Source organism: Globicephala melas, chromosome 6, assembly GCF_963455315.2.
Source record: "Globicephala melas chromosome 6, mGloMel1.2, whole genome shotgun sequence".
Lineage (NCBI taxonomy): Eukaryota > Metazoa > Chordata > Mammalia > Artiodactyla > Delphinidae > Globicephala > Globicephala melas.
Window position 1 is genome coordinate 43,486,721 of NC_083319.1, and position 26,440 is coordinate 43,513,160.

At 37.4% G+C, this 26,440-nt stretch overlaps 1 protein-coding gene across 9 annotated transcripts in view; it reads left to right on the forward strand.

Moving 5' to 3' along the window:
• The window catches only part of PRUNE2 (prune homolog 2 with BCH domain), a 271,726-nt gene that overhangs the window by 55,325 nt on the left and 189,961 nt on the right, over nt 1-26,440 (forward strand). For 6 of the 9 annotated variants that reach the window (XM_060300824.1, XM_060300822.1, XM_060300826.1 and 3 more), the window contains exons 1-2: nt 16,920-17,067; nt 19,560-19,654. In XM_060300824.1, the coding sequence (XP_060156807.1) occupies nt 16,935-17,067; nt 19,560-19,654 (228 nt within the window). In that variant the 5' untranslated portion in view covers nt 16,920-16,934. Of the gene's footprint in view, nt 1-1,696; nt 1,861-16,914; nt 17,068-19,559; nt 19,655-26,440 lie in introns of those variants that run through there. The other 3 variants (XM_060300830.2, XM_070045737.1, XM_070045738.1) reach the window with 1 other exon arrangement.

Genomic DNA, 26,440 nt, shown 5'->3' on the forward strand with positions numbered 1-26,440 from the left:
CTCTTTGATCACTGGCTCATTTATTCATAGCATTATACTATAAAAGCAGGATGGATTTTTGATAGTTCATATAATTTGAACTCCTTATTTTATGGACAAGAAACCTGAAACCCAGTGTTGCAAATGACTTGCCCAAAGTACCACATGCAGTTAGTAGAAGAGTTTGGACGAGAACATGGGTCTTCTGCTTCCTTCAATAAGTCCTTAGGGGCTGCTAACTGGTACATAAATCTACAGGTACATAAAGAGAAATGAGACAAATTCCCTGCTTTCAAGGACCTCACAGCCCATCGCAAAGAGTCCTATTCTGATAAGCTGTCTGTTGCTAATGAGTGAAGAGTCCCCAGTAGTTTGAGATGATAGTTTTTTTGCACACTTTGCCAATTTGCTGATCATTGATGACATTCACCAGTGGACGCTGATCTTAGTATACATGAAATAAAAACGTGTACAAGTATCTAATTTTTAATCTAACCATCTTTAGGGATGAATACGCTGAATCAGTCATGCAGTTCATTCAGTTATAAAGAGTTTGGAAAATAATCTGCCTGTGTGGGCTGTTTTTATCCCCATGTTATTTGAAACACACAAAATTCTTTAGAATAATATTTATCAATCAGTTGTTGACAACTGGCTGAGAGTTATTCATAGGTTATTTGACTGACTTCAGTTATTAGTGTTCAGGATGATCACATGCTTGACTAAATTTACGTGTTAACTTTTTCAAACCAACTGTAACACAAGTAGATGTGGACAAAAACAATGCAGGAAGCCAAAGGAGTGAACTATGAAACATGTGTTTCAGTCAAGATCTTAGGGAGAGTTTTGTAACCAATTAAAATGGAAACCGTGCTGGTTTTGAGACTGAAATTGTGAAGTCTGGCTTTTGGATTGTTTATGAAATAGGATGTTTTTCAATATCAAATTGAGATCATTTTCTTCATTTGCCATTCTTTGGTTTTTGGCAGACAGAAAGAATACAGTTTTATCCACATCTTTCTTCCTGCCTTCGAAAAAAGCCAGCTCTATCTCATGTAAAAAGAATGATGTGGAAATAAATAAGCCAGTAGTATTTTTTCCTCCAGCACCATAACTGGATGTGTGAACTTTGGAACTAGATAGAGTTTAAATACAAGTAGTCTACTTACTAGCTATGTGACCTTGGTCACTTTTATTTTATCTTATTTTTTAATACAATTTTTAAAGGTTACACTCCATTTGCAGTTTTTTCAAAATATTGGTTATATTCCCCATGTTGTTTTAGTCACGTTTCTTAACCTTTTCATGCCTTTTTCCCCCATTGTAAAATGGGGATTTTAATAGAACCCATTGAATAGGGTCATTTTATGGTATAAAATGTGAAAATACTCTGAAAGTATTTATTATAGTGTCTGACCTGTAGTGGAAGCTCAGTAAATATTAGGTATAACAATGATTATTATTGTTGTTATTATTATGTCCAACAGCAGAACAAGAGGTGTGAAGAGGTACTAAGGCGTGAAGATCTTCTAAGACTCTTGGGGAGCTGATTAGTTGAAATGAAATGTGATAACACGTAGAATAAGTCATGTGAACTTACATATGTATTTGGCTATTAAGAGGAGGTCATTTGTGTGGAAGCAGAGGTTAAATAATTCCAAAAAGCAAGAAAACATGCCATATCTCTTCCTCTTCCTCTCCTCCATTTGCTTTACAGTGAGGACAAAACTTTAGAATCAGCAGTCGTCAAGGTCATTAATCCAGTTGAGCAGGATGATGCCGGGTTTGAGTACCGAGAGTCTTCCTCCTCTCTGGTGGTGAAAGAGATTCTCCAGGAGGCTCCCGAGCTCATCACCGAGCAGCTGGCTCATCTGCTCAGAGGTGAGAGATGACTCTTTCTATTAAATACTGGAAGGCTTAATGGAGTGTCTCTTGACTCGCTCATGCAGAAAGAGTGCGATCCATTCTTGGGTTAACAATCCCTTTCAAGACCACGGGAAGCTTCATCAGAGAGGCAGGGAGTAAAGAGTTTGTTAAAGAGTAGCATTATATTGAATATTAAAAATGTGCATTTAGAAACAGGCATGAAGGATCTTTGCTCTTGCACCAGATCAGCATATTAAATGGACCTGCTGCACTTCTGCTGGGGAGCGGGAATAGCTCCTCTGGCCATCTGACAGCTTCCAGAGGTGATTCTCGCTCCGGAACAGAGTGGATATGGGCCAGAATTCCACACCCCTACGTGGAAATATCTGCTGGTACTTATACGTGCCTCGTTTATATAATACTGCTTGGATGGCAAAGTTACGCACCTTCGTTTTGGTGATATTGTGCAGGGCTTTTATGGTCAGATTGCCACCTCCTTCTCCCCCCATCCTGTGGTGTTTTCCACCTTCACCAGCCTGCTTTAAGCACACCATCGTCAATTATCCTCGTCTCTCTTTCGTCTTCCTCAGTGGAGCCCATCTCTTCTAAAAAGTGGTTTCCAAGCTGGAAATTGTCAGTTGACTTTGGTGCCACAAAATTAACCACAAAAATTCCATATTGTCTTGTGTAGGGCAGTTTGGGGTTTTGTATAAAGCTTTTTTTCTCCTTCCAGCAATCCGTCTTGAACATGGTAGACAAAGACTTTTCTCAGAAGTATTTGACATAGGAAAGTGAAAAGCAGTGATTAACAGGCTGAAGGAATTAAAAAAGGAAAGAGAAGCCCAAGAATACGTGATAACTCTTTTACGGCCTTTTTCCTTTGCTTCCTCTACTACTACCAGAATTTGGAGAGAAAAAGGTCCTAGACTTTTATAGTTCCGACAAGTGTCTTAGAACCAACGGCCCCGGTCAACCTGTTTTAAATACTTTTCTGGCTCTGGACATCTGTAAAACTGCTCTCTGGGAAACTGTGCCTTCAAGTAAACTAAGTCAGCGCAATCATTTATTTATGACAGAGCAGAAGGGAAATAAAGGCGATCGGGGATCTCGGCCAAGAAGGAAGTTGTTTGGCAGTGCAAATCTGTGGTGCAGGCAAACACTAGAGAATATGCTGTTTAAACATTTTGCAAACTAAGAAGTTTGGTTTATTGTTCAAAAAACATACAAGTGTTGTTTAGTAGGAAAGAAATGTAGTCAAGGAATAGTTCATCATGATTTTCTGTAAGTAATAAAATAATATCAAACTGCAGTACATTGGAACAAAGATATGATTTTGTTGTTGACGATGATGATAACAATGATGATATTCAGATTTAGGGAATTAGAAGGGATGCAGACCCTCTTGTTAGTTACCTTAGTTTTAGTTTTCAAAGCTACCAAGAATTAGAACTGTGGTAAAGGACCTTGGTTTTTCTTATCATCAGATATTTTTCATAACTTTGGGCTTGAGATGGCACTGGAAAGCTGGCAGGATAGGGACATCACTTCCTCGTTGCTTGGAAATTGGAATTTGAACGGATAGAGTGCCTCTACCTGTGAAGACTGCCAATACAAACGCTGTCATGAGGAAGCCAGAGTCACTGAAGCCTGGGAGGCAGTAGACATGGGTGTCTTATAGTGGAAAGAGGGCTCTGGGGACCTTTGACCAAAGTGTGTGCATGTGCATATGCATGTATACATTACGTGGAAGGGAGGTGAAACATCACTGAACAGTTTGGCCAAAAGGGAACGGAAGGATTATGATCCGAGGAGTTTGACTTTAAAAAGGTAACTGAAATGTTCAGAGTGAGAAGGGCAATGGGCCAATTTTTAAAACCTCTTGAATCTTTAATAAATATAAGAAAGGAACCAAGTCGAATTTTGCTATGTTCACTAAGCTCAAACTTAGATTTTAGGGCTTCCCTGGTGGCGCGGTGGTTGAGAGTGCGCCTGCCGATGCAGGGGACACAGGTTCGTGCCCCAGTCCGGGAAGATCCCACATGCCGCGGAGCGGCTGGGCCCCTGAGCCATGGCCGCTGAGCCTGCGCGTCCGGAGCCTGCCTCCGCAACGGGAGAGGCCACAACAGTGAGAGGCCCGCGTACCGCAAAAAAAAAAACTTAGATTTTATAGTTTTCCAATCATGTATTAACACCAAACCTACAGGGAAGTTTTAAAGGGAACTTTTTTTATGTGCCTGTAAATAATTTTAGGATTCATTATTTTCATAACATAATTCTTTCTAAAGAGTTTTCTCTGGAAATAGCTATGTTATTTTGTATTTTGGGGTGCTCAAAATGATCATTAATTTGACACACATGTCTAGAACATGTATTATGCATTCTTCTACACGTATTCTACATGTATTATGCAAATTTCTACACACACCTCTGCCATAAAGAATTTTGAAAAATGTCTGTTTCCAGATGTCATGAGGGTTAAATATTTACAGTCAAGAATTGAAAGAATCTTTAAAAACAGCATAATTGGACCTCTATGGAAGATATATTATTATAAACTTTGTGCCAAAAAAATCTGAATATACTCCAAACTAAGTACTTAATCAATTTGGTTGTTCTTTGCCTTTCATTCTCATGATCATATCCTAAAATCCATCATGCTGAGGCACACTGGTGTGCTGCAAGTGGATTTCAAGTGGGCCAAGATATTGATCCCCTCAGTCCTTGGAGAGGACCCTAAGTATGCCTCCTAGCCTGGTAGGCTGGAAAAAAAAATCTAATTTTCTGTGTGTTCCTTAATGTGCAAAAGATTGAGCCTACTGTTCCACTGTTCTTATCTTTGGTGCCTGGAACAGTGCCTGTCATATAATAGACCCTCAATAAATCCTGTCATAAAATGAATTTTGCAAGATTGTTTATATAGTTTCTGTTTTTATGACTATATTGATTTAATTGGTACTATGATATTGTAATTTCCATTTCATTCCAGCCCACCCCTACAATATTCTTAATGTCCAGAATTTGAACATTGCTTCTTCCAATAATAACCTCCCACTTTTTTAGCTTTTAGAAATCCTTGTTTTCGTATTTTGCAAACGTTTGTTTTTATTTTCAGCTTTTGGTTGTCCACTTCATATATATAAGTTTAACCCTTTCATGGAGTATAATACATGCACAGAAAAGAATACAAAACATAAATATAAAAATATAAATATACAGTTCAGTGAAATATCACAAAAGGGACACCCTTTTAACAATTAACCAGGTTAAGAAGTAGAACAAGATGACCGCTTTGTGCCCCTCCCCATCGCCACTCACTCCCTCTCTAACTAAGGGTAACCAATATTCTGATTTTTATGGCGCACACTTTCCTGCTTTTCTTTAAATTTTACCACCGCTATGTGTCCCCCATAACACTAGAGATTGGTTTTTGTCTGTTTTGTATATTATGTAGATGGAATCATATAGTATACACTCTCATTGTTATTAGATCTCTATATTTATATTAAATGTAGTATCTATTTGCATAGGTCAGTTATCTATCATCTATTCATCTATTATTTATTTATTTTATTTTTTATGTCCTTTCTTCTTCCATAGAATATTTGAAGTGGTTTACAAAAATGCATGTAAATATAACAAAACAGAAAAAAGGGTCAGAGTCAGGAAACATACAAATAAATAAATTTGGAGGAGTAGAAGTGGTGTTCTGTTTGAAAGTTTGAATAATAGCTTCCTGGAGTCAATGAAAAAATAGAAATATAATTAATTGTAAAATTCATATTATTACTAAAACAAACACATATACCAGTTCCTTATTAAAAGAACATCTAAGTCTAAAGGTTTTTTCCTTATGTCAGTCTTCTTGAAAAGACACCTAATAGTCATAGGTATCCTCCAACTTTTACATATGTAATAGCATTTATACAGGAACTGGGCAGAGTGCATCACACACTTTCTGCTCCTCAGTCAGCGTATGGGGATGGTTTTAATCAGCTTCATCTTGTCTAGTAAACGTATTTCCTGTTCCAAATCTCTTTTCTATACATGCTGATGTTTTTCTCTAAATACAGGATAGTAATACTTAAAATCAGTCATATTGGAATCTTTTGTAGTCTTACACTCACTGCTGTAGCTGTATATCAAAATGTTTGCATTATGCAATAATATTATATTCAAATATGGAGGTAGAACCTGATTATTATGGATGCTGTTAAAAGATCATTTGTATACTGATTAGAAGTAGGTATCAAGTTGCCAGTGTAGAAATAACCTGCTGTGTTTATCTAATAATCTCCCCTGTCATGCTATCATATGGACCTTGGCAGGAGAGTTATGGATAAATGTCAACAGGTGACCCAGCCATGGCTAATATGTGTTCAGGCTCTGTGGGGGATTTAACAACGTTGACATAATTTGTGTTTTCTTGAATTAATACTTCTTACAATAGCTAGGTCTTGCTGTTGTCTTTCAGTAGGACATACCTCAAACTTAGAGATTTCAGGATACAAATCATTAGCATTGCTTTCATCTGAAAAGGCATAGATTTACTTATGGAGATTACTTTCTAATTATTTGTGTAAGAAATTATTTGTCTAAGAAAAGAATGTGCTCATTCAGATGAGATCATAAGTAACCCTGAGTTTTGGAAATGTGTCTTTTCATCCCCTTCCTATCTCTGTTTTTGCTGTTGTGGTTCCTGTTTCTTTGCTTTTTTTCTTTTCTTCTGACTTTTCATCTCCTCCTCCTCTTTCTACTTTCTCCCTCCTACTACCTGCTTCTAAGATTTTGCTGTTATCATTTTCAAATAAGCTGCAACCTGTTCTATCTAAAAGTCACATTATACAGTCATGGTGGCCTAAACTTGGTGTTTGGTTATGCCCTGGGTTTGTACCAAAAGCAAACAATTATAGACCTGCCAGACTCCTCAACCTGTATTCTTTTATTTCCTGCAGAAATGTTTACTAGAGGGTAATTGCTAAATTTAAGGTCCATTAAATTGCTGAATCATCGCATTGGGGGTTTGTGTGCCCACATATGTGTGTGTGTGCTTCACAGAACCAGCTGGCGATGATGAGACTGCAGCCACTGATTACCAGGCAGGTTTCCATCAAAACCACACTTCACCCGGCCTTTCATGTTTATGTGTATAAAGCCTTGACAGAGCCACAACTTGAATAGTGAAACAGATAACAGCTTGTTCTTAGCTTAGGACGCGGAAAAACTATGCCCTAGGTTTTAAAGAAACAACTCTCTCCTTCTGGTGGTCATTCCATTTGAACTTTAATAAAGAATTGTTGCTTGCTATTTTCATAGCCTAGATTAACAGCTTCAAAAAGATCCTTTTAAGGAGGTAAAATAGGAAAGGAACAGAGCCAGTTTTTTTTCTTTTTTTTTTTTTCTCTCTTGCCCAAAGAGTGAATCATCCATCTCCCAAAATGGTTACAAAGTCCAAAAGGAATTAAGCGGCTGTTTTGCTTAGGAAGAGGGATGGCCTGTGTTGGGGGAAGGGGAAAGAAATTATTTTTTCTGCAAGATATAAAACCAGAACATTTCCTTAACCTTCGAATGTTAATTATTTCTTTTGCCATATAAAGATAAATTTTATTCTTAAATTCAGACATTTTAAATTTATAAGATTACTAAGCAGGGCTTCCCTGGTGGCACAGTGGTTGAGAATCTGCCTGCTAATGCAGGGTACACGGGTTCAAGCCCTGGTCTGGGAAGATCCCACATGCCGCAGAGCAACTAGGCCCGTGAGCCACAGCTACTGAGCCTGCGCGTCTGGAGCCTGTGCTCCGCAACAAGAGAGGCCGTGATAGTGAAGAGGCCCGCGCACCGCGATGAAGAGTGGCTCCCGCTCGCTGCAACTAGACAAAACCCTTGCACAGAAACGAAGACCCAACGCAGACAAAAATAAATTTAAAAAATTTTTAAAAAAGATTACTATTAAAAAAAAAGATTACTAAGCATTTGAATAATATGCTCCCGTTTTATCACTGTTCAGGCAGAAATATAAGCTAAGTTGTATTATCTATTTTTTTCTCCTTCCTTCTCCCTTCCCCCTCCCTCCCTCTCTCTATTATTCATCCTTTAATTTTTTTTGTTTTAGTATGAAAAAGAAAATGATCCCAGGTGAAACAGGAAAGAGGTTTAAAATCCCTTCTTTTCTGCTAAGAATTTATCATGCAGAATATGCCTTGACTGTGGTGAATGTTTTCCCCAAACAACTTCTGACTTCATTAGATCATGTTTGATATTAATGCACTGCAGTTGCTTTTGGCAAGAGGTCCTTCACTTCTCCATTCTTTTGAACAAAGAATATGTGGTTGATTTTTTTTCTAATGGAATGAAATGTTTGTTACTATTTTTTTTTTTTTTTCGGTACGCGGGACTCTCGCTGTTGTGGCCTCTCCCGTTGCGGAGCACAGGCTCCGGACGCGCAGGCTCAGCGGCCATGGCTCACGGGCCCAGCCGCTCTGCGGCATGTGGGATCTTCCTGGACCGAGGCACGAACCCATGTCCCCTGCATCGGCAGGCGGACTCTCAACTACTGCACCACCAGGGAAGCCCCTGTTACTGTTTTATTATAATTGCTTTCTCCGTTGCTTGTCGTTAATCCCCCATGGCCTGTGAATACCTGGGACGCATTTGGGTACATGTATATGGATTTAAGTATTTTTTAGTTCTGCTGAATTTGCTGGATGTTAAGTCAACTCTTATGCCAAAAATAGGTTTGATTTTGTGAAGAGGTGCCTTTGGCTGCTCCACATCCTGATACTGATATTTAACTAAGTATGTCGCTAAATGGATCTCTAAAGTGAAGTAGAAAAATTTGCTATAGATGAGTCTCTTGGATAAAGTTGGGCCATAGCCTTTCTTCTGCAGTAAAAACAACTCAGAGTATGGTGGCCATTTTTTGAGTTATTGTTTTCCTACTTACATCAGAACATCTTCTCCTTTTTAATTGTCAAGGTAAACCTAATTATAATGTCAGACGTTTCTTTTCATTGAATTATTGTGTAGGATTCTGTTTAGTGCAATATCTGTTATATTAATTTCTGAATACTGCCTTTTTATGTATTTTAAAATTAAGATCCCCAAATTGAAGAAATTGGATTCTTGATTTGACTGTAAGCCAGGCACATTTTTGTGAAATTTATCCCTAAATATTTATATTTTGATGCTAATACAGTTTTTTAATTTAAATTTGATTTTCTAATTGTTCACGATTGTTTATAGACATACAAGGGTTGTATTATTGACCTTATATCCATCAACCTTGCAAAATTTATTTACTATTTTAAGTTTATTTGTATTAATATTTGTATTACTAGTTAATTAATTCATTTGTATTAATGAATAATTCATTTGTATTTTCATTTGTAAGTTCATACACATACCATCTATGAAGAAGTCAGTTTTTATTTCTTCCTTTTCTTTCTTTATACTTTTGCTTCTTTTACCCGTGTTATTTCTCTGGGCTAGGATTCACATTGAAGTGTTAAATAGAAATAGAAATAGCAGGCATCTTTGTCTCATTCCTGATTTGAGGTGGAAGTCTTTCAATATGTCATAGTTAAATTTAATGTTTGCTTTCCTTATTTGGTTTTTACAAATGCCCTTCATCAAATTAAGGAAATTGTCTTCTATTTCCACTTGGCTGAGATTTTATATGATTAAATCTTGGATTTTATCAAGTAGTTTCATTACTTGACATCTACTGAAGTGATCATTTGATTTTTCTCTTCTATTAGTGTGGTGAATTATATTAATTAACTTTGGAATGTTAATTTGTCCTTTAATTCCTAGGAAATCCCTATTTGGTGACAATACAATATCCTATTATATATTGCTAATTTGATTTGGGACTAGCTTTAAAAAACTTTTTTGCAACTACATTTATGAGAGAGACCTGCCTCTACTTCTTTCTTGTAATGTTTCTGTTGAGTGTTGGTATGAAGATTATGCTGGATTCAGAAAATAAGTTGGGAAGTGTTTTCTCTTTCTAATCTTCAGAAGAATTTGTGTAAAATTAGTATTTTTTAAATGTGTGGAACTATGGCTATTAAACTATGGATTCATTTTAAAATAAATACAAAACCATCCAGATTTTAAATTTCTTTTCCTGCCAGTTTTGGCAAGTTGAGTTTTTCCAGAAATGTCCATTTCCTCTAAAATTTAAAATCTATTAACGTTGTACTTCTCTTTTAATGTCGTTAGAGTCTGTAGTATGTCACGTTTCATTCCTAATACTGGAAAATTATACCTTCTATCATTCTTCTCTCTCTTTTTTTCTTGAACAGTTTTTAAAAAACTGTTAGTCTTTTCAAAGTATCAATTTGTTGTTTTATTTTCTGTATACCTGTTTCTTTCCTGTGTCTTTAAGTTTTGCTCTTACCTTTATTATATCCTTCCTTATACATTTTTTTAGTTGAATTTGTCAGTTTTTTTTTAACATCTTATGCTTTTGAGGATATAAAACTTCCTCAGAGCATAGCTTTAGTTGCATCTTACAAATCTAAATGTCATATTTTCATTATCATTCAATTAAAATATATTGTAATTTATGTTGTAATTTCTTCTTTTACCACGAGTTATTTAGAAGTGCATTGTTTATTTTTCAAACATTTGGAAATTTTCTAGTTTTGTTTTATTACTGATTTTTAGACTATTTTCATGATGGCCACAGAATATAACTATGTGATTGTAATCCTTTGACATTTGTTAAGGCTTGATTTTTTGTCTCAACACGTAGTTAATTTTGGTTAATGTCTCATTTGTATTAGAAAAGAAAGTATAGTCTGCCATTGTTGATAACAATGTTCAATTTATGTTAATTAGGTCAACTTTGTTACTCATGTTGCTCAAATATTCTACATATTTACAGATTTTTTTTCCTGCTGGTTCTTAGAGTTGCTGAGAGATGTGTGTGCAAAATTTCCCACTGAGACTGTGTTTTTATCTCATTCTTCATCCAGTTTTGCCAATTTTTTGTTTTACATATTTAGAAGCTATTAGGTAATGTTATTAGCTCATATAAATTTAAGATTGTTGTATCTACCTGATGGTTGAATGTTTAATAATAAATACATATTTGTCTTAATTTCAAGTAATTCTTCTTGTCAGAGTCTACTTTATCTAATAATAGTATATTATATCAATGTTACATCTTTTTCTATTCTTTTACTTTGTTTTTCAATATCATTATATCTAAGGTGTGCTCTTGTAAACAGTATATTGCTATTGTAGTTTTTAAAATTCAGGTTCATAATTTTTGTCTTTTAATGGAAGTACTTTGTTTACTTGTTTGTTGTTGGTAAAAAACACATAACGTTAGATTTACCATCTTAAACATTTTTAAGTGTACGGTTCAGTAGTGTTAAGTATATTCACATTATTGTGCGACAGATCTCTAGAACTTTTTTGTCTTGCGACACTGAAACTCTATACCCACTGAACACTAATTGTCTCTTTACATTAATATAATTGCTCTAACATTTGGGTTTAATTTGTCATTTTGCTATTTGTTTTCTATTTATCTCACATTTTCCCCTTCTCCTCTCATTTCTTTACTGCTATTACACTAAATAAGAACTTTTACTATTACATTTCCTTCCATTAGCTTACTAGTTATGAATTCTTTTTTAGAAAATTATTTTAGCATTATAATAAAGATTACAAAATACCATTAAAATCTCTTGTAAATCGATATTTTTGCCACTTGTCTGATCATCCAAGAACCTTAGAGCAATTTATCTCTACTTAGTTCATTCTGCGATTTGTTACTATTGAAATGTATTTTATTTTATTTTATTTTTTTACTAAAATTTTCTTTATTTTTTTGAAATGTATTTTAATTACACATATATTTTAAACTCCATATTATAAATGTTTTATACAGTGAATATTGATTTATTCTTACCCACATATTTTTATTCTCCAGTGTTCTTTCCTTCCTGCATTTCTTTGCTTCCATCTATAATAATTTCCCTCTGCCTTTACTGTTTTGTTAGTGTGGGTTCTTCTTGTGACAAATTCTTCCAGTTTATATTTCTGAAAATGTCTTTATTTTGCCTTCATTTTTTTCTTATATTTCAGTATAGAATTCAACATCAGCAATTATTTTATATCAGCACTTTGAAGCTGTAATTCCAATGTCTTCTGATTTTCATCATTTTAGATGAAATTAGCTCTCAGTTTTATTGTAGTTCCTTTGACAGTAATATATTTCTTTTTCTCTGATTTAAAACTTTTTCCCTCTGTAATTTTTAGCTGTTTCACTGTCATGTGCCTAGAGGTGTTTTTCTTTGTATTTATTCTTATTTGGGTTCATAATTTATCTTGAGTATTAGAGTAGTATCTTTCATTAATTTTGAAAAATGATTGACCACTGTTTTTCAAATATTGTCTCAGCCCATTTTTCTCTCTCCTTTCCAAGGGGAATTCCTATTACATATATCTTAGACCTTTTTTCTATGTCACCTATGTTTCTTATGCTCATCTCTATATTTTTATCCATTTTTCTCTCCATGTGTCAGTGAGGATAGTTTCTTCTAAGATATTTTTCAATTCGCTAACTTTTTCCTTGCTATAATCTGTTGTTTACAGATATTTTTGTTCAGTTATTAAATGTATAGCCTTAAAATTTCTTTTGAACATTTTATTTATAGATTCTAATTCTCTTCTATAATTCTCCAGCTAATTTTTTTATTCCCCCGATTCTGTTTCCATTCTTTTCTCACGAGTTTTTTCCTCTGGAGTTTCCATTCATTTGTTTATATTTCCTTTATGCTTGGTAATTTTTTACTGAATGCTGAATATGTATATGCAAAATGTAGAGATGATGCTATAGATGATGAAATTCCTTTGCTATGGAGAGGATTTACTTTTGCACCTCAAAGGCAGTTAGAAGACTGTCAGATAAACTTAATGTATTCTGTGTTTGAGCTGATTCAAATCAGGATTTCAGGCTTCAGGAAGACTGGTCTATTTTTGCTTCACCCTTTTCTTACAGGCAGGACTCAGCAAACTTTTTCTGTGTCAGATTAGATAGTAAATATTTCAGACTTTGCAGGTCTGTGGTCTCTGCTGCAACTATGCAACCCTGTCATTACAAAAAAAAAATCCATGAAAAATATGTAAATTAATGGGTGTGGTTGTGTTCCAATAAAACTTTATTTATAAAAACAGGCAGTAGGTCATATTTGCCCTGCAGACTGTATTTTTCCAATCTTTTTTTTTTTTTTGCATCTTTATTGGAGTATAATTGCTTTACAATGGTGTGTTAGTTTCTGCTTTATAACAAAGTGAATCAGTTATACATATACATATGTTCCCATATCTCTTCCCTCTTGAGTCTCCCTCCCTCCCACCCTCCCTATGCCACCCCTCCAGATGGTCACAAAGCACCGAGCTGATCTCCCTGTGCTATGCGGCTGCTTCCCACTAGCTATCTACCTTACGTTTGGTAGTGTATATATGTCCATGCCTCTCTCTCGCTTTGTCACAGCTTACCCTTCCCCCTCCCCATATCCTCAAGTCCATTCTCTAGTAGGTCTGTGTCTTTATTCCTGTCTTACCGCTAGATTCTTCATGACATTTGTTTTTTTCTTAAATTCCATATATATGTGTTAGCATACGGTATTTGTCTTTCTCTTTCTGACTTACTTCACTCTGTATGACAGACTCTGGGTCTATCCACCTCATTACAAATAGCTCAATTTCGTTTCTTTTTATGGCTGAGTAATATTCCATTGTATATATGTGCCACATCTTCTTTATCCATTCATCCGATGATGGACACTTAGGTTGTTTCCATCTCTGGACTATTGTAAATAGAGCTGCAATGAACATTTTGGTACATGACTCTTTTTGAATTATGGTTTTCTCAGGGTATATGCCCAGTAGTGGGATTGCTGGGTCGTATGGTAGTTCTATTTGTAGTTTTTTAAGGAACCTCCATACTGTTCTCCATAGTGGCTGTACCAATTCACATTCCCACCAGCAGTGCAAGAGTGTTCCCTTTTCTCCACACCCTCTCCAGCATTTATTGTTTCTAGTTTTTTTTTTTTTTTTTTGTGGTACACGGGCCTCTCACTGTTGTGGCCTCTCCCTTTGCCGAGCACAGGCTCCGGACGCGCAGGCTCAGCGGCCATGGCTCACGGGTCCAGCCACTCCGCGGCATGTGGGATCTTCCCGGACCGGGGCACGAACCCATGTCCCCTGCATCGGCAGGCGGACTCTCAACCACTGCGCTACCAGGGAAGCCCATGTTTCTAGATTTTTTAATGATGGCCATTCTGACTGGTGTGAGATGATATCTCATTGTAGTTTTGATTTTCATTTCTCTAATGATTAATGATGTTGAGCATTCTTTCATGTGTTTGTTGGCAGTCTGTATATCTTCTTTGGAGAAATGTCTATTTAGGTCTTCTGCCTTCCAATCTTTATGCCAGGATGTGGGGACATTCTCTCCAGGGATCTCATCTCAAATCTTGGGATATTTAAGATTCCTCTGTGGAGAGCTCTAAGCTCCAATTTTTGTCTCCCTCCTCCTGTGAAACTGCTGTTAGATCTGCTAATCTTCTCATGTGATTGGCTACAATATGAATTAGCAAACACTCAGAGGGGAAAAGCAACATCAAATGCTGGGTTTACCTCTTTGCACTTACTTTCTCTCCAGGATTGTAGCTTCTAAGATAGTCACCTGGGTAACTCTCTGATGCCTTCACAGATTTTTCTCAAAAAATTTATGTAGATTTTCTCCTTGTTCTTGGAACAAGTAATCTGGCAAGCGTATGAAGATCTTTTTTGAAATTTAGATTCACCATTGCCTTAACAAAGAGAGTAAAAATCATCCTTATATTTCAGGTTTTATGTCAGAAATTGTCAGACCAAAGGGTATATTCAGAATCCAGTTGGCTACTCCCCGCCCCATCTTTAAATGATAATTTGCCTTAAATCTGTTCAATTCCCTTCATACTGACTGCTCCTTCTGTAGTTCTCATCTAAAGCAGCCTTCTGATTCTCCCAGTGTGCCTTGTCTAATTCATTTCCTCATGGTAGCCAGAGTAAGTCTTATAAAACATAAATTTGAGCATGTTACCTCTCCCTGCTTAAAATTCTAGTGACTCTCCATTTCCCTTAGAATATGAAAGACAAATTTTAAGATAGCTTGAAAGGCCCTTCAGGACCTGAGCCCTGTTTACCTCTCCAACCTGATTTTTCAAAAATTTTTCTTTAAGACTGTATTCTCTAGTTCTAATTAATTTCTTTCCATTTCTTGAACTGGCCAAATCCTCTCCCACCTCAGTGCCTTTGCATATGATCTACCTGGGTCATGATGTCCCTTTTACCTTGCCTTCGCCTTAAGTTCCTAGTTATCATTCAAATCTCAGCTTAGCTTATTAACTCATTCTCTAGGAAACCTTTTCTGACTCCTGAATTCTTGCCTAGATTCAGAGTACTGTGTATGTCCTCAGCAATATTTCTTATCCCCCTTACATTGAAAATTTATGTGTTTACTTCTTTGTATCTCCTTAACTACTATAAGCTTCAAGGGGCAAGGCTAGCTCTAGTCCAGTTATGAATCATTAGCATCTAGCACAGTGCCTGGCTTATAATAGGTGTTCAGTAGTTCTTTGCTAAAGGAATGAATGAATGAGATGCTTTAAATGTGTTTGGCAGTATTTATTTTTCATTATGATGTTTACATTTATTGATTTTTAGTATATAACCTTATAAGCTGGGAAAGCAGTATTATTTCTGTTTTTAAAATAGGCAAATAGGAACAGAGCAGCCAGATGACTTGCTTGGGATTTTTCAGGATTTTTAATGGTGAACGTGTATCTATTCTCTAGGTTCTATAGATCTCCAGGTAGATGGCAAGATTATGTACCATAGTTTTCCCTCACTCATTACTTCATTGCTCCTTTTACATTCTTACCACTTTCTTTATTTTCCTTCCCCCTATATTATCATTTAGGCCACACTGAAAACTAGAGAGATGGTGACACCCTGATTAATCAATAAGTTTGAGGATTTTTAGAGAGTTTAATCCTTCATCATTAAGCGAAACTTCCATTTCCCCCACGACTCTGTGTTAGTCTGGCCTCAGGATGCAGGGGAAGGAGATGTGACAGGTGGTAACTCCTCCCTTTCAAGGTGAGATTATGCATAGAAATTCCAGGAGTTTGTGAGAGGTCAGTCATTCGTATTATCAAATCACTTTGTAATTGAAACCCGTGATTTAGAGCCAGTTTATGAATCCTTATAATTAGATATTAGTAAATAACTTCAAAACTGTGTGTGGTACCTGGAAGATTGGGAGTGGATTTGAGGTTCACTACCTTATCAGATTCCTTTGGTGCTGACATTGAGGCTATGAAATCATTTAATTTTTTTTTAACATCTTTATTGGAGTATAATTGCTTTACAGTGGTGTGTTAGTTTCTGCTGTATAACAAAGTGAATCAGCTATACGTATACATATATCCCCATATCTCCTCCCTCTTGCGTCTCCCTCCCACCCTCCCTATCCCACCCCTCTAGGTGGTCACAAAGCACTGAGCTGATCTCCCTTCATTTAATTTTTAAAAGGAGGAAGTTCTTATGTGAAATCAGAAACATGATGAGTGGAAACAATCTTCTCTGTGGTCTCTTAAAGAGATTATTAAAGGGAAATATTAAATCATATTTAATATCCTTAAATAGTTTATCATTAACTTCCATTCTGAAATCATTTAAAACCAATGTTTATCACTTTTGTGTATCTGTGTGGGGTGGGGGAAAGAGACAGATTTTGTTCCTTTGTGTATAACTCTGCCATAAAGTGTGCCGTAGTCAGTTCAGTTGCTGGGATTAATACTCAGAGAACAATGAGGCAGGACAGACAGTATCTGAAGCGTTTTCTAAAAACTGTCTCTTGAATGTTACACAATGAGGCCCCAGGCAAGAATCTGGAATCTGGAAGTAGAAACAGAGATTGAGAGACCAGAAGACATTTATTTTTCTGGGCCCCATCCTGGCTTGACTGGAAAGTTTGAAGGTGACTTGATTCATGCCTTTCAGGTAGCATCCTTTTCAAGTGGATGGCCATGGAACCAAAGAAGATCTCAGAAAAGCAGGAGGAAATTCTTTCTATCCTGGAAGAAAAATTTCCTCGCTTACCTCCAAGAGATGACATTATCAGCGTCCTGCAGGAGACCCAATTCAGTGCTCAGGGTGAGTGACTCTGTCTCAGCTGCTGAGGAGGGATGGTTTGTGATGTGGAGTGTTACTGGGCCCCAGGAGGTGAATTTGAGTGTGGCTTCACGTTCTTCCCTTTTGCTGGAGGTTGTGGAAGATGTTCAGGCATACCAGGTTAACTCATCTGGAAGAAGACAGTGTGTACTGCAGGCTTTCCTCTGAGACCTTCGTGTCTGGATGTGTGGTTAATCCATGCATCTAATGGGCACCCCAGATGCATCATCACATGAAATCTCTGTGCTGAGAGGGTTCTATTTTGAGAATGTGGCAGGAGCAATGTCAAGCACAATGAGATTTCATCAATCCATTAATTTTAGAAAAAAATAAAAGACTCTTAAGCAGATAAAAGTGTTCTGTAAGTCTAGGCTTTGTCAAGAGAGTGGATTTCCTGGATCAATTGTTTAATAATAATAATAATAGATATAGTTCATTAAGTGCTTAATATGTCCAAGGTTCTGATGGTATAACTTTGCATGAATTAGAGTCCTCGCGACACCCCTGTCAGGTGGAATTATTTATTATGCCTGATTTCCAGATGGGAACACTGAAGCACAGAAAGGCATCTTTGCTTTCCCATCATCACACACACAGCTAGGAAGTGGCCAGGCCAGGATTTAAACCCAGACAGTCTATCTTTAAGGTGCATAGCTTTCTCCCTTAGTTCGGGATCCCTCGGGGCAGAGCCTTAGGCAAAGCAATTTATTTGGGAGGTGATCCCGGAAAACACTGATAGGGCATGGAGCGCTTTAACAAGCAAGTTAGCTTTGTGGGAAACCAGGCCTTCATCCCGCTAGGGAACTCTGCAAAAGAGTGTAAAATTGCACCGCAGAGTTTTTCTACCCGAGGGGTGCAGTGGCACGTTGCAACTTGTTTATCAGAGCTCCAAGAGCTGATTGTTAAATTTTCAGGAATTTTGTGAGTGGGTTGATGTTGGGTTGGCAGGTTGAAATCGGTCATGGTAGAAGGATTGACAACACAGAAATGAACACTACAACTCAGGTTTTGTTATGAGCATACCACTGGAATGTTGAGGGGTACTTAGTCCCAGGGACTGTTAATTCCCCCAGGGTGGGCTCTGGCAGCCAGAGAAAGCCCTCAGGAAAAGAGATGCAGGTGCTAGTGGTTGAGGGCCCTGCATTGGGAAAGTCTGAGGAAATGTGGACGGGACACTGACGCACCTGCCACACCTTCTGTTACATATGCTCTTGTGCATGTGCACAAGATGTACGTGGATGTATAGCTGCATGATGGTATGCATTTTGTCATTCATTTTCAAAACTAGACCAAACTTTTAATGTCACTGTATATTCTATAAAGCATTTTACGCTGTAGTATGATAGATTGAAGCCTTCCAATCTTCAAGTCGAAGAAAAATATTTAGTACCTATCTGTTTCCCCATACTGCTGTGATTGACAGTGTTCTAAGTTGGAAGGGCAAGTAGTTGACTCTGCTGTCTTAATATGCATCTGGGTAGGAGATACGTGCTTTACTGGCCTTTACTGTAAGTCTTCTTCTCAAGAGTTTAGGCCTAATCTGATACAATAACCTAGGGTGAGAATTCATTGTTAAGCCAGAGCCTTTCCTGATTTTCTGTGATAAATTTTATTGAAGCACATGGGTCAGCTGACTAAAAACTATGCAGTTCTGGATAATTTATCCCTTCTGGATTATTCCTCCCATCATTTAAGTAATCCTTTATCTCCTATTGCCAGAGCCTATTACAAGGGGGACCAACTTAATTATGATAGTTTTATGGGTCATATTTATAAAGTGCATTTTGAGTAAAATTACAGTTGAAAACATGGAGACTCACCTTAATGCATCCTGAAAGCAAATCGTGGCCTTCTTAGGTATTATTTGGTTATTTGCTTGGTTATGCTACTTTTCTTTTTACCTCCTCCCCTTCCCTTCTCTGCTTTTATCTGCTATGGGCTTCCAGAGTCTGACCTCTGAGTATTTGATCTTCTGGGCTCCCCTGAAGAATACTGGTTTCTGGTTGGATTTGGTCCATGGGAAGACTTAGAAACATATGGGGCGTGGGAGTCAAAGGAAGAAGAGACTGTAATATTTCTTCCCTGCTCCCTTCCTGTTTGGTGCTAAGTTTCTGGCAGCCCCTCTTCTACTGTTCCAGATCCCTGTTTCCCTCCTTTGAACCTCTGCTAGTCTCCGAATGCCTCACTATCTTTTATTAGTTTTCTCAGTCCCGCCCACATCTCTGTAAGAGTCCTGCCATTAAAGAATCTTCTTTTGCATCCTGAAGGGTGAATGCTATTTCCTGCTGGGATCCTAACTGATGCAAACATTGTCAGTAATGTGATTTTTGCCTTAATATGTGTGTTTATTATGGTTAAAAGAAATATGAGAGGGGAAATACTGAAATTAACAGGGCGACTTCTTTAGATAATCCCTTGATATTACCAAAAAAGTTCCCCAAGTATAACATACTGTTTTTTTCTCTAATCCACAGGTTTGAGTATTGAACAGACAATGCTGAAGGATCTGAAGGAACTTTCAGATGGAGAAATAAAAGTGGCCATTAGTAGCGTGAACATGACCCTGGAGGTAAGGGTGGGAAAGCTTTTTCAGCAATGACAGATTTCACACAATTGCATTCTGAGAAAATGGAATACGATTCTGTCTATTGCATAAGTTAGTGTTAGTCTTTTGCTGTGATATATTTGCTTCTTTGTGATATATTTGACTAGGAATGCGGGTTATTATTTTGGGTGAAAACACTATGCTAAACCAATGAAAAATGCCAAACAAGATGAGTGCCACTTCATTCATCTCAGTAAAACAAAACCTAAAACATAATCACATATGTATACATGTATGTGTATGTATATGTATATCCTGTTTAATAACAATGATTATACATGTGATTAGATTCACTTCCTTTTTCTGTGCACTACCCTGCATTGTCCATAGATCTGTTCTAAGAAACCAAGCTGTCCTTTGGCTTTTGTAAGCTCTTTGGATCCATGTCATTTTGAGAATCAATGGTGACAAATCAAGTATTAATAAGACCCTCCTTCCAATCTGTTAAATGAATGATTCAAAGTGAATGCAGCTCTTGACTTTGTATGTTTCCTTGGTCAATTGTCTTTTGTTTACTTTGGGGCTTTTCAGTGACTTGCATGTTAATCTTAATTAACCTAACTAATGGGAATTATATTTTACAGAGGCACGTTTATGCCGTGCAGAACTCTGAGTATTTTTTACTGTTATGTTGCCTTGATCAAGCGATCCACCTTTAATTGAGGCACTGAACTCTCAAGTCAAGTTTATGGAGATAAAAATTGCTGTCTAGGCATTTTGTCTTTTAGATTTTAGAACTGTATGTTGCTATTCTTTTTATTTTTCTGGTGGTAATGGTGACTGTATCACTGTGTATATTTCTAGGGCATAGCAGGCACGCATGGGGTATCCATGCCTCGGAAAACCCAAGAGCAAACCAGGTGGCTTTTTCTGTGATTTCTTTGTAAAATTGTTCCTAGGTGTTTTGATATTGTAGTTCGGCTTGTACATCCATATGAGTACCAAGAGGCAGAGTGTTGTCGCTAAAGATACTCACACTTGATGGTGATATAGTTTACAGACCATATTCTCATTGCATATAGAAACTCAACTGTTTCTATGGACTTTCGAATTGATAAATGCTCCATATAATTAGATGATGATGTGACTCAATACAAGAAATACATGCAATTTGGGATGTAGTAATGAGATCATCACCTTCAATTACAAATCTGCTTTGTGTCTAGAAATCCAAGGAAGACATGGATCTTGCAAGGGTCAGTGGCTTTGAGAATCATTTCTACCAGTTCAGGCCTTAGGGTTTTCTTTCTCTTTCCCCCCTCCCGTCTCCCTTCATTTAATGGCATCTTATTAGGTTTTAAATGCCTTGTTTGGAATTCCTTTCTAAATCAACATAGAGCATCTTGTAATTGCTTAGGGAACTGTCTGTAGTTAGCAAATTATTTTAAGGCTATTATTATTATTATAGATTTACTGTAGCTTTAATGTACCTTCATTTATATTATAGGAGTATACAAATGGCTCTGTCAGATATGTTAAACTGTAAATGTTTATCAAGCTGAATAAGTGATAAAAAGATCGTCTTAATTTTGACAGTAATTTACATAGAGGGCCAGTAATTAATCAGGCGGCTAAGTACATCTCTGGAAGAGCTATATGATCTTCTGGGAGGAGGGAGAAGGACATTTATACATATAAAGAAGGGTACACAGATTAAACTCTAATCAGCTGAATGAGAGCTTTTCAGTTGTACATAACAGGGATATTAAAGATAACTGAGAAATGCAGAAAGAACTCCTTAATAACATTGTATATCTTCTTTGAGAGAGAAAATGTACACTATTTAATCTTTTAGTTGGAAAAACCCCCAAGTTAAGGGCAGAGTTTGGTTTTCTCCATAGATCATCCTGTGATACAGTGGCATTTTCACAATCTCTATCTATATTTGATTATATTTCAATATTCCTTTCCCATTCCCATTTAAAAATAATGACAGAATTCCCCCTGTCTTATTTTGTGTGTTTTGGAACAGCTGTCTAATAGCCCTTTAAATCTAGACATATTCTCAAAGAAATTTTCTTAGTTCCTATGACTTTCTAATTCTTACTTGTCCTTCAAAGCATGGTCAAGACCTAGCTACTTCATGATGACTTGTAGAAATTATCCATTTTCTGTTACCACTTGCAAAATTGACCAACTTAGGACTTAAATATATACTATATCTTCCATTAATTTTGAACTTGTTTCAAATATTTAATCATGGTTAGACAATATTTTAAGTTAATTGGGGGTAAAGATGGTATTGTTGGCTTCTATCTCCCTTTGATTTCCTGACACAGTGCTGGGGACATAGTAGGTACTCGGTTAATACAAATACACGTTGGTGTCTGCCATTTGTTCCTTTGATATCTGATTTTCATTTCCTGTTAAATTTAAGTAAGCTAGGAAAGCAAAGCCATCTAACTATGCATCCAAGTCAATTTACTTTGTTTCCTTCCAGTCGGTTTCAACTGTAGCTGAAGGCTGAGATCAGCTAGATAAAATATGGCCCACATATTTATCAGTAGAACTGCTTATCCAGCAGTCCAAAATTTGAATGGGTTACTTGTCACTGGAAGGAATCAGCTGGAAGTTCTGTGTGATGTCAGAGCAATGGGAAAGAGGATTCCTTACATTTTCAATGGTCCTTTGCAACTCCACAGTTGTATGTGTCATAGCTTTTATTTGCCTGATGACCCAGTTAACTTTCTTGGGTGGAAATATTGAGAAAATAAGAGGAATTTGTCTCCTTGCAACATATATAGAATGTCCTTCAGAGGGAAGCACTGGTTTGGGTGGTAGAAACCACTACCTTTGACAGATGGGTTCACTCTGGCCCTCTACGTTATAAAGAGAAAGCTACTAAACCTTTTGTCTCTCCTTTTTATTGTAGTATATCTCACAAATGATAGTTGTTCTAATTAAGGTTATATGGGTTATTGAAAATCTACTGTCGAAAGTAAATAATTACAATAATACTGAGTTTCAGTGCTTTGTTCAATATGTGAGATCAGAACGAGTGTGACCTTGAAAAGCAGTAGATAAAAAAATGGCTATATCAGGGGGCTTCCCTGGTGGCGCAGTGGTTGAGAGTCCGCCTGCCGATGTGCGGGACATGGGTTCGTGTCCCGGTCCGGGAGGATCCCACATGCCGTGGAGCGCTGAGCCTGCACGTCCGGAGCCTGTGCTCCTCAACAGGAGAGGCCGCAACAGTGAGAGGCCCGCATACCGCCAAAAATAAAAATTAAAAATGGCCATATCAGAAGCGTGGCCAGAGGGCTAGTTCTTCTTGCAGAGAGGACTTGGAAGCTAGGACCATGGAAGAGATACTGCAGTCCCATTTCACATGGCCTCCGGTTCATTCTGAGTCTGAATATAGCACACATCCTGTGGGGCACACACACCATGTATAGGAATCCACTTCATTCATTATGGTTGTACCTGATCCTTTGTGCCCTTTTCATTGTTTGCCAATTTGATTATCAGGAAAGAGACACAGGTGGTTTTGATTTTCTTCTAATTCTGCATTTTAGTGGAGGAACCAGTAGAGAGAAACGAAGGTTGCCAAAAACCAAATCTATGTTAAAAAACTTTAAATAGTAAAGCCTTAGGGAAAATAAAGAAGAGAATTTATGGATATTAAAGTACGTGCTTAACTGGAACAAACTTTGCCTTTATGCTCCATTCGCTCCAGCAGAATGCAGCAATTATACATCCTGGGCCTACTTTACTCCTAGCGAAGCAGTATGTCTAGATGTTAAGGGAAAGGGACAAATCTTTCCATTCCAATAAGGTGCCAATGAAGCAAATGAGATTGCTCATGGCGATACCACATGAATAGTTCCCTTGCCAACACCAAGTATTATTACATCTCCTTTAAGCATTTCCCAAGAGGCTGTAAGTCATTAGCATCTTTCTTCAGGAAGAAGAACAATAACCAGGCGCTGACTTGATCACTTTTGTTATGACCAATCATGTTATGAATATTGCCACATATATACTGTGTCAGTTTGCTGCCATAACGAAGCACCACACACTATGTGGCTTAAACAACATAACTTTATTGTGTCACAGTCTGGAGGCTGGAAGTCCAAGATCTGACATTGGCAGGACAGGTTCCTTCTGAAAGCTGAGAGAGAATCTGTCCCATGCCTCTCTCCTAGCTTCTGGTGGTTTACAGGCAATCTTTGGCATTCCATGGCTTATAGAAGTACCACCTTGGTCTCTGCCTTTGTTTTCACATTATCTTCCCCCATGCATGTCTCCAGATTTTTCCTTTTCATATGGTCATTAGTCGTATTGGATTAAGGCCCACCCTGATGACCTTATCTTAACTATTATATCTGCAATGACTCTGTTTCCAAATAAAGTCACATTCTGGGGTGCTGGAGGTTAGGACTTCACATATAATAAGACTGTATGAATGAACCTATCGCCTGTTAAGTACATTTCATCTGTCACTCCCACATGTTTTTATTTTAAATCAATTTCCTTCAAATGAGGAAAAGTGGGGATTTCCAACTCTTGAAATTTTGTCTCCTTTATTCAGAGCTGGAGTCTGAGGAAATAGCTCCAGCCTGTTTTCTCTCTGGGGCCCCCTCCTGACCAGACACTATGCTATTTGAAACCTGGAATAGAACACATGGGATGCCCTGCACAGCGATTACCAGCCAAGCTGCCCCTTGGAACACTGAGGAGGGAAAAACTCCTTTTCCCTCCTACCAACCTTTTCCCTTAGCATTCAGAGCACGGACCAGAATGAATTCCTAAGATCACTGTTAAACTCCTCCCTAACGAAAGTGAACATTTTTACTCAGGCTGCAGTGATGCGTCTTTGAACCATTGTAACAGGTGATTTAAGACTCAGTGAACCAATATGAAACCTGGTTTACCAGATTTAAGCGTGAAACATGATTTTTCATTGTCTGAGCTTGGAGTTTTTTGGAGTTCAGGATGAAAATACCTCTAGAGTATTTACCTACCTTATTTTGTCGTAAAATGCATAGTAATATTTGAGGAAGTATATATTATTTTTGATTAGCATATTCTTCAAAATGCCTAACGCTTATGCTGGAGGTATTTTTCAAAGCTGTTTGGCTAACCAGTGGAAATATGTGTAACCACTGCCTCTGTTTCCTTTTGGGTCCAGGGCTGCCAACTCCTACTTGCTAAGACGGAGTTAACATTTGATGACAAGGCTCACTGTGTATCAGGCAGTAGAGTAAGAACTTGCAAGCATTGTCTTCTTTAATCTTCCCAGCAACCCCATGAGGTAGAGATGCTATGAGTACCCCTGTATTAGTTAAGGTAACTCTAACAGCAGTAACAGGTAAACCCCAAATCTCAAAGACTCGACACATAACTTATGCATTTTTTGCTCGTGCAGCAAAATCCAATTTAGTGTTCCTGGTTGTGTGACCAGGGGTGATTCAGAGACCATCTTTAACGTGTGGCTCCCAAGATTGCGTGAGACATCTCCATCCATCCTGTCTCTCAAGATGGAGAAGAGCTTGGAGGGCCAAAGGTGGGAGACTTTATGGATCTTTTCAGAACGTAGCATCTGTCACTTCTGCTCATGTTTCATTGGCCCAGTCAAATGGTTGCATCTGACTGCAGGGAGGCTGAGAAATGCAGTCTAACTGTATGTCCAAGAAGAAGAAACAGTTTGAAGAATAATTAGCCAGTGTCTGCCACAATCTCCATCTTGGAGGTGAGGAAATTAGAATCTAAAAAGGTTAAATCATTTGTCTAATACAGAGCTGGGACCAAAATCTGGATCTGTTCTGCCCAAGCACTGTGTTTACTACTTGGGATATGATGCACACTTGGGGGTTTGCTAGTAAGTCATCAGTTGTCAATCATTGCCACAAACTCCAGGTGTTGGACAGCCTCGACAGACATCCTTAAGCAATCCTTGGTTGGAACTCTTGTTTTCCCTACTCTTGGTACCAAGCCACTTCTTGTTTATGTTCATATCTTTGCTTCTTTTAAAAATCATTTTAATTTTTGATCTGTAAACATCATCTAAGTATTCATAGTAAATGTTATTATCAGCCCGTCATATAGAGGAGATTTGGAAAAATAAGTCAAGTAGATAAAAATAATAAGAAAAAAGATTATGAGGTCAGGGATAGGACACACCATGTAGGAAGGAAGGAATTCTGATTTTTTTTCTCTGGACATGGGTATTCTGGTTTACCTTGTTGTAAGGTAACTTTTTCAAATGTGTGTTCAAAATAGCAGCCCAAATCAGTGAAAAATTTTAATGGTAGAGATTTTTTATGGAAAGGAAACAGTATTACTTTGAGCACTATGGTAATTCCTAATAACGAAATTCTGAGTAGTTGAGGTGTTAGGAGTTCTCAATTCATACCTGGCTGAAGAGTCCAAAGGGGTTTAAAGCAAATGACAAACACGGTTAGGTGACTTTCATCGTGTGAATTTAACAGTCAGTGTGTGTGAGTCATCTGAAGTGTGAATTATAATTTGAAACTAATTTAGAGCTAATAATTCATAGCTTCTTGAGGACAATGGCAGGATAAAAAAGTGAAACCTGAAATCAGAAAAGTAGACTTGCATTCCTACTCTGAGCTATGAGCAGTTCTTGGTAATGAGACGTAATTAAAATGAGGGAATCGAAATTCCCTATTTAACGAATGGTTTATCATATCAGCTGCAATAGCACTTTGTCTCTGGGAAAAAATGTGCTAGGCAGCTGAAGCGTATAATATTTAGAATCCTTACAATTTGTAGGTAGGTAGCTCCTTCTGC